Source organism: Nomascus leucogenys, chromosome 7b (genome assembly GCF_006542625.1).
Source record: "Nomascus leucogenys isolate Asia chromosome 7b, Asia_NLE_v1, whole genome shotgun sequence".
NCBI lineage: Eukaryota > Metazoa > Chordata > Mammalia > Primates > Hylobatidae > Nomascus > Nomascus leucogenys.
The window spans coordinates 807,066-815,060 of NC_044387.1; the positions used below are offsets into that span (position 1 = coordinate 807,066).

General features: G+C 66.6%; 1 protein-coding gene across 1 annotated transcript; it reads right to left on the reverse strand.

The window, feature by feature from the left end:
- Nucleotides 1-1,468: 1,468 nt before the first annotated feature.
- On the reverse strand, nucleotides 1,469-5,041 carry PIM3 (Pim-3 proto-oncogene, serine/threonine kinase). Its single transcript, XM_030815325.1, has 6 exons — nucleotides 4,506-5,041; nucleotides 4,304-4,413; nucleotides 4,162-4,212; nucleotides 3,722-4,091; nucleotides 2,678-2,854; nucleotides 1,469-2,603 (listed from the first exon to the last, which is right to left on the reverse strand). Exons 1-6 carry the CDS (start codon nucleotides 4,588-4,590, stop codon nucleotides 2,416-2,418), a joined length of 981 nt encoding a protein of 326 aa, XP_030671185.1. The 5' UTR covers nucleotides 4,591-5,041; the 3' UTR covers nucleotides 1,469-2,415.
- Between the last annotated feature and the right edge of the window lie 2,954 nt (nucleotides 5,042-7,995).

Sequence of the window (7,995 nt, forward strand, 5' to 3'; positions counted from 1 at the left end):
CCCGAGGTTCCTGCCTCTCTGGGCTTCAGTTTCCCAAAAGCAACCTGCGTGGAGGGCCTTTGCCTGGATGAAGCTGCGGCTGGGCATGCCCATGGCAATTGGCCCAGGAGCAGGTGGGCGGCAATGGCTGCTGCCCGAGGGCCCTATTTTGGCAGTGGGGGGTGGAGTAATGGGAAAAGCCTCACTGGACCAGGCTGGACTTGGCGTATGCTGGTTGGGCCAGGTCTGTGGGAACTGGTGGCTTGTCCTTCCTGGCACCTCCTCATCTCCCTGCTGGGCTGAGGCTGTAGGGTGAGATGAGGGTCCCGAGGGACCTGCCTGAGCAGCTGCCCTCCAGGCACTCCTGGACCTCCGTAGCAGAGGCCACAGACACCCACTGATGCCCTGAACAGTCACAACCTGAGCCGGGAGCCCCCACCTGAGCCCTCTCTGCCTGCTCTCCAGAGGAAGGGTGACTTTCGTTTCCTCCTGTTTCACTTTCCCAGACTTCTCACCTCTGCCACAGCCTCTGGCCTCGGGCCTGGGACAGTCTTCTGTCCCTTGCAGTGCTGCCTGCCCCGGGCTCTTTATCAGAGGGGCAGATGGGAGGCAGGGGCCAGACAGGGCTCCAGGAGCCAGAGAGCCGAGTAGGTGCGCTTGGCAGACTGGGTGATGCCCCAGGTGCAGGTCCACTGCCAACATGGGGCACCCCACAGCCCAGCACGGGGTGGGCAGTTGGGCAGACGGCCCCTGGGGTGGGGGAGCAGTCTCACTGGGACCCTCCACCCAGGCCTCCTCTACCCACCGGGAACACTGTGGCCAGGTCCATTGCCACACCAGAACCTGGTTCATACCCCACTCTCTCACCACACACCCCCCAGGCCAGGGTCTAACTGTAACTGACTGAATACCCCAATACCCTCTACCAGACCCCACCCTCGTGTCCTCCGCACGTCCTTGGCACTGCCCGGAACACACTCCCACCCCATGTGCCTGGCAAACTCCTCCTTGTCCTTCAAAACCCCCAGCCACCCTCTGAGGCAGCATGGACTCCCTCCCCCACCCCCGCACATCTCTGTTTCCACCAAGCCAGGATACAAGTGTGGCCATTTCCACTGGCACGGCCTCCCTGGGCGGGGGCTGCAGATCCTCCTAGGACCTGCAGGAATGACCCCAGGAATGACCTCCTGACTAGTGGGGGTTGCTGCATCCTCAGGGCCTGGCTCCCTGCCTCCACCTCCCAGAGGCACCCCAGGAGCCAGCTGCTCCTCTCCCTGGGTGCAGCATGGGGTAGTGGGGTGGACCACAAGCCACACAAAGTAGCCTCTGGCACTGGGGAGGCTGGCACCCAGCTGGGCCTCCCGTTTCCCCTGTGGGCAAAACTACCAGCCCCACGGGAAACCTGTCAGGTCACCCAGCAGCCAAAAGCCTCTTCCTCAGAGCCCCTCTCTTCCCCCAGGATGCCCAGCCCAATAAATACAGGATTATCCACTATGTACAAAAAAATTTTAATTGAAATACCTGTATAAAAAATATGATCTCCAGACATCTCACTTTTGAACTGAAAGAACCCCCATCTGCGATGCCCGCACACACCGCATTCACAGAAACACAGGTACTGAATAAATTAAACGCTCAGGCTCTGGCCCCACCCCAGCTTTCAGAGCCCACAAGCAGACTGTACAAAGTCAATAATTTAAAACCCACACCCCGGGCACAGTGCCTGGAAGTATCGGGGTCACCCACTCCCCTTAAGTTAGCCACTGTACAAGTTCATCTTCTGACAGGCGGGGCCAGGACAGACGCCAGGCACAGGAATCAGGGCCTGGGGTCCCTGGACCACAGCCACCCCCTCCCCTGCCTCCCCACTGTCCCCTGGGGCCTAGGAGACACAGGCTGCTCAGAGGAAATAACCTCAACAAATAAATTAAACAATAAATAGCCCCGGTGGGCCGAGGGCACCTCCAGGGGGTCACACCATAAATAACAGAGTTGGCGGCGGGTACGGCTCGCGTGGGTGGGCGGGCGCGGAGACCGGGACTTGCATTGTGTGTGCAGGACGTGCCCAGACGCACACCGCAGGACTGAGGGCGGGAGGTGGGCTTGGGACCCTGCGCCAGCGGAAAGAGCTCCGGGTGGGCAGGCAGATGGGAAGGCCGCCTCCGGACACAGCAGCACAGAGGGGCGTCTGGGGTTCAAGTATCCACCCAGGGCAGGCGGGACCTCGACCGGAGCGTCTTTGGACAGACAGAGCTTGAGAAAACCAAGTCCCGCGGGACCAGCGTTCAAAAGGCACTCAAAGCGAAGGTCACCAGGGGTCAGAGGTCACTGCTTCCGCAGGAGGAGACAGCCCAGGCAGGAGAAAGTCAGGGTCTGGGGGCGTCCCAGGTCTGGCCAAGGCAGGTGGTCCCCTAGCTCCCAGTCAGGTGCAGCTCCTCACAAGCTCTCGCTGCTGGACGTGGTGCTGGCCACGTCATCAGGGTCGAGGGTGCACAGCCGCAGGTCACAGCTCTCCGGGGCACCCCCGTCAGCCCCCAGCATCCAGGGATGGGCCGCAATCTGGTCCAGCGACGGCCGCTCTGAGGGCCGCAGGGACAGGCACCATCGGATCAGCTGTTGGCACTCTGTGCGGAGCGGAGAGGTCAGGGAGGGCCTAGGCAGGGCGAGGCCCCCACCCCCACCTCGAGCCCCCACGCACCTGGAGAGACCCTCCTCCGGAAGAGCAGGCGACCGCGGAGAATCTCCTCGTCCTGCTCAAAGGGGATGTCCCCACACACCATGTCGTACAGCAGCACGCCCAGGGACCACACGGTGGCCGAGCGCCCGTGGTAGCGGTGGTAGCGGATCCACTCCGGGGGGCTGTACACTCGGGTGCCTAAGGGGACACAGGGCTTAGCGCACCCACCACAGGGGCAGAGCCGCTCAAGAGACGGCGAGGTCCCTGTTGGTTAACTCCTTGGCCTGAGTCACAAGAAGCAGAGCCAGGCCTCAAAATCCTGCTCGTCATCATCCTGGAAAAACCCCGGCAGGCGATGGGGGGGCTGGGGGAGGGACCGGCCGTCCCCCTCCGTTGGCTGCGGAGGAGGAGCCGGTCACATGAGCAAGGGCTCGGCTTTCACAACAAACAGATGCGCCGTGAGGCTACCGGGGGCACCGCGGGTCTCTTACCGCCCGGCGCGCCTGCCTGCGGGAACGGGGTTGGGGGGGGGAGAGGGAGGAAGGAGGGAGGAGCGAGCGGGGAGCCCCGGCTTCCCCAATCTCCGCAATGCGGGGATTTCTGCCGCGGCGCCCCCGCGCTCCGCACGCACGCAGCTCCCGCCCCCACGCAGGGAAGGCCCCGCCACTCCAACCGCGCCGCCGGGGCCTCCAGGCTCCCGGCGCAGACCCAGCCCGGCTGCACCCTGCGTCACGCACGGAGACTCCTCCGCTACCGCCCCCGGCCGGGGGTCTCTCCGGCCGGAAGGATGTCACGCGCCTCCCACACCGGGGCAAGAGGCCCCGTACCCCCCAACGCGGCGGAGAAAACAATATTGAGCGCGTCCCTAGCCCCCACCCAGCACGGTCCCGCTCTTGATCCCTGTTCAGCCCTCCCCAGGGCGGCGCGTGGGCCTCTGCCCCCATGAGAGCAGACCCAGGGCGCGCGGCCGCCCAACAGTCACCAGCCCCTCCATGCGCCGCCCCCGCAGTCGTTAACCCGCCAGCAAGGCCCCCGGAACGTTCCCTGCCCCGCGCCCTCGCTCACCGTCGAAGTCGGTGTAGACTGTGTCCTTGAGCAGCGCGCCCGAACCGAAGTCGATGAGCTTGAGCTCTCCGGAGCGCAGGTCCACCAGCAGATTTTCGTCCTTAATGTCGCGATGCACGACCCCGCAGCTGTGGCAGTGGCGGACGGCGGCCAGCACCTGCGCGAAGAAGCGGCGCGCCAGCGGCTCGTCCAGGGCGCCGCGCTCCGTGATGAAGTCGAAGAGGTCCTGCGCCGGCTCGGGCCGCTCCAGCACCAGCAGGAAGCCGTCGGGCCGCTCGAACCAGTCCAGCAGGCGGATGACGCCGCGCGCGCCTCCCGCCGCGCCCACCTTGCGCAGCAGCACCACCTCCAGGGGCACGGTCGCGCCGCCCTGGGGGACACGGCGGTCAGCGAAAGCCCCGCGCCCGCCCCCCGCCGCCGCCGCCCGTGCCCCAACTTACCAGGCTGCCCCACTCGGTCACCCGCTCCTTCACCACGTGCTTCACGGCCACCTGCGGGGACGCGGGGGGTCAGGCCAGGTCAAGCGAGGCGCGAGGCGCAAGGCGTGCGAGAACCCCGGGCCCGCCCGGCGTTCCGACTCACCGGGAGCCCGTCGGCGATGCGGCTACCCGCGTAGACCGTGCCGAAACCGCCGCTACCCAGCACGGAGCCCACCTGGTACGCCTTCTCGAAGCTCTCCTTGTCCGCCTTGGCTGCAGGGAGGCGCGGGCGGGGTTGGTGCAGCCCGGGGCGCCCCCGGTCCCCGCCCTGGCCCCGGCCCCGGACCCGCCGGCCCCGCGCGTACCTGGCTGCAGGATCTTCACCGGGAGGTGGTCCACGCCGCCGGGCCCGCAAAGGTGCGCCAGGGAGCCGAACTTGGAGAGCAGCATCGCGGGCGGCGGCCTCCCCGGAGCCCCGAGCCCCAGGCGCCGAAGCCGCGGCCGATCCGGGCGAGCGGCGCGCCGGGGACACCGGCCGTCCGAGCCCGAGGCGGTCCGCGCGGCGCAGTGGACCCGGCAGGCCCGCGGGGACCGCGTAGACGCGCAGCAGGCGGAGCGCCTCACCCGCCCCGGCCGCCTCGCCCGGGGGTTTTGGGCGGCGGCGCCGCGTATCCCTCCGCGGGGGGCGGGGCGAGTCGGGACCCCGCCCCCTTCCGCCTGGGGCCCGCGCGGCGGCAGCGGCCGGGAGCTTGCTGGGGAGACGGCGGGGCAGCTGGGCGCTTGTGCCCGGGCGGGCGAGGGCCGGGTGCGGCGGGCGCGGGGCCGCTCCGGGACTCGTTCCCGTAGCGCAGCCGCGGAGGCGCACGGCGTGCCGCGTCGGTCCGCTCTCCGCGCTCACGCTCGCACTCCGCGCAGGCGCAGCGCCCGCGCGGGCGGTGGTCGTGGCGCCTCGGCCAGAACGAGGCGGGGCCGCACGAGCCAATGGAAGCCGGAGTTTTTAAAGAAATCCGGCGCCCCAGCCAATGGCGGGGCGAGGGCGGGGCGAGCCGTTTCCTGACTCCGCCCCCAGCAGCACCTAGGAAGGTCACCCGCCGGCCCCAAGCAGGGTTCCTGGGGGCGTGGGAGTGCGGGAGGCGACCTCCGCCTGTCCCGCGGCCTCGAGGTGACACCCGCCGCGAGTCTGCGTCCCCGACTGTCCGCGCACCCCGTCGCGCACGTGGCCGGGCGCGCGGGGAGGTAGCGCCGGCTCCTCTGGAAGCCCTCGCAGCGGCAGCCCTCCCAGCGGCAGCGCCCCCAGCCTCGCAGCCCCGGCGGGGGCCGAGAGCGCACCTGGCTGGAGATGCTTCCTCCTCACCCTGGGCTCTGACCTCACGCCCGCAGCCCGAGGGCCCTCCCTGGAACCTCTGCCCTGCTGGCCGGTGCCTGGAGTGGCCCCGCCCGACTCCTGCCGTCTGACACGGTCCTGGCTGCCCTCCGGGCTCTCCAGCAGCTGCTGTCCACCTCTACCAGGGAGCCCACCTTGATTGCTGCGACAGCTGCACTCAAAGGCTGAACAGCCAGGGTACACATCGCCCTGGTCTGGACTTCACCCTGTCGTGCCCCTTCCCTGCTCTCTGTACAGAAGTCTGACTCACCTGTGTGGTTTGGTGCAAACCCACAGATTGCCAACATTGGTCCAAGGTCACCGGCCTGAGAGCAGCTCAGGGTTCCAGGATGTGAGTGGCCACCTGCCAGCCCCAGGGCTAATGGGTTGAGAGTTGGGGGCCAGAGGGCCCAGGGGCTGGTCCTCTTGGCACTGCCAGGCGTTCTCAGTGGCCCTCAGGGGTCTAAGTATTGTGGCAGACATCCCCGGGCGGTCTGGTGTGACTGTCAGCGTGCACACACACTTGCCTCGGAGCTTCCAGCCTCCCCCAAGTCTGACCTCTCACCTCTATGCAGTCACTATCGCTGTCCCTGCACTGCCCACTCACACACCGCTCCCCTGTTCAGCCCTTCTGAGGCTGTGGCTCTCCGGACTGCCCCAGGCCCACCTGCCATCTGGGCGCCCTCTGGGGCTCGCTTCGTCCCCTGCTGCCTGGGCCCATGCCTGTGCTCCTGGGGGCTCCTCTCTTGCCTGGCTCATCTCTTTCTGTCCCTTGGGTCCTGTCACCTCAGGATCAAAGCCAACCAGACATTGTCTGTCCCCCAGTCCCCTCCCCCTCCAGCCCCTGCTTCCTAGAGCTCTGTCCAGTTCTCTCCCGCAGTACGAGGGCAGGGTTGGGGCTGGTGGGTTAGCCTTCCCCCCACCCACCACGCACCAAGCGCAGGGCTCCCCCGAGATCAGATCCCTGGTAGGGTGACACCCCGAGCCTACCCCTCCAGCAGTATCCACACAGCACCTGTGAAGGAGGAGGGGCTGCTGCCCACGTGGTCCTCCCGGGGACCTGCCTGAGGGTCCAGTGGGGCCGCCCTCTTCTGTGCTGGACACGCAGCAGAGGTGGGCAGAGACGCTGGAGAGCGCGGTAGGTCTAGGGGGTGACCACTACAGTTGAGTTCATGTCAGTCTGGAGGGGCCAGGGTCCTCAGCCTGACATGTCAGGCTAGTCTTCCTTGAGTCATCCTGGCTGTAGAAGACCAGGCTCTGGCGGGCAGGCACCCACCCTGGCTCTCCCTAGGCCCTGGGTCTTGCTCTGAACCCCTCAAGTGTCCCTTCACTAAGAGCCAGGAGGACTCGCTCTTTCAGAAAGCGCGTTGTGCCCGTCCTCCACGGCCCTCCTCCCGCTCACTCCAGGTGAGCTGGAGATTCCTCCAGGCCTCCAGCTGGGATTCCTGCCACACAGGCCTCTGTGAAAGCCTCTGGAGGGCTCCTGCGTGGGGGTCCAGCAGCCTGGCCCTGCAGCGGAGGGCAGGGCAGGGCCGGAGGCAGCCCTTTCCCTAAAGTGTGACATCTTTGTAAGCACATCTGTCCAGACACTGGTGTATGTTGTAGATTCGCTGTTGTACGCACTTGTGTGTGTGTGCAGCGAGGACCCTTGCACTGACGGTGAGCTCCATGCGGGGTCAGCGTGGACCCCAGCCCTTCAGTCTCCCCTGGGACTGTTTGACATTGAGGACTCTTTTAGACTGTGTCTGGCCCAGGCCACCACGTCTGATCTAGTTGGAGTACTGGGGTCCCCAGTAACCCCAGATAAGCCTGCTCACCTTGTCCTGCCCCTTCCTTGCCATTGGGCACAGCCCAGCCTGTTCCTCAGCTTGGCAAACAGATATGGGTCATCCCAGCTGTGGAGCATCTGTGCTCTGCATACAAGGCAAGAAAAATCTGAGAGGCCTCAGGGCCTCTCACCCTCTGCCCTGGGCCACTCCTTTCCCACAGGTCCCATCAACACCCCGTCCCCCGGCCAAGTCCCCAGCAGCGCAGGACACCAGCCCTGCCTGTTTTTTCCTGGTTCATGGATGGCTCATCCGGTGGGCCCCATGGGCAGGCCCAGCCCATGGGCCAGAGCTGGGGCTGCTCCTGCAGACAGGAGGTGACCCAGGAGGAGGGCTTGGCAGGGTCTTGGTGCGGGGGCTGCTCTGCTTGGCTACTGACTGCAGAGGGCCCGGCCCAGCCCCTTCCTGTGTCCTCCCACCCCCCACTCCACCTGAAGCTCAGGCCAGCATGGCATGGGCGCCTCCTTCCCTTGGGCCATCCTGCTGAGAGGGGCAGCCTTGCTCCAGGGCCAGGGCCTCTGCCTGTCCTTGGAGCAGGTGTTTCCCAGGGCAGGGACAGGGAAGTGGAGCAGAGCTTGTCAGAGGGTCTGCACACCCCAGTCCCCAGCCCAGCCCCTGAGCCATCCCATCCCGACCACTTGACCTGGAAGCAGCCGGCCCTGCTCC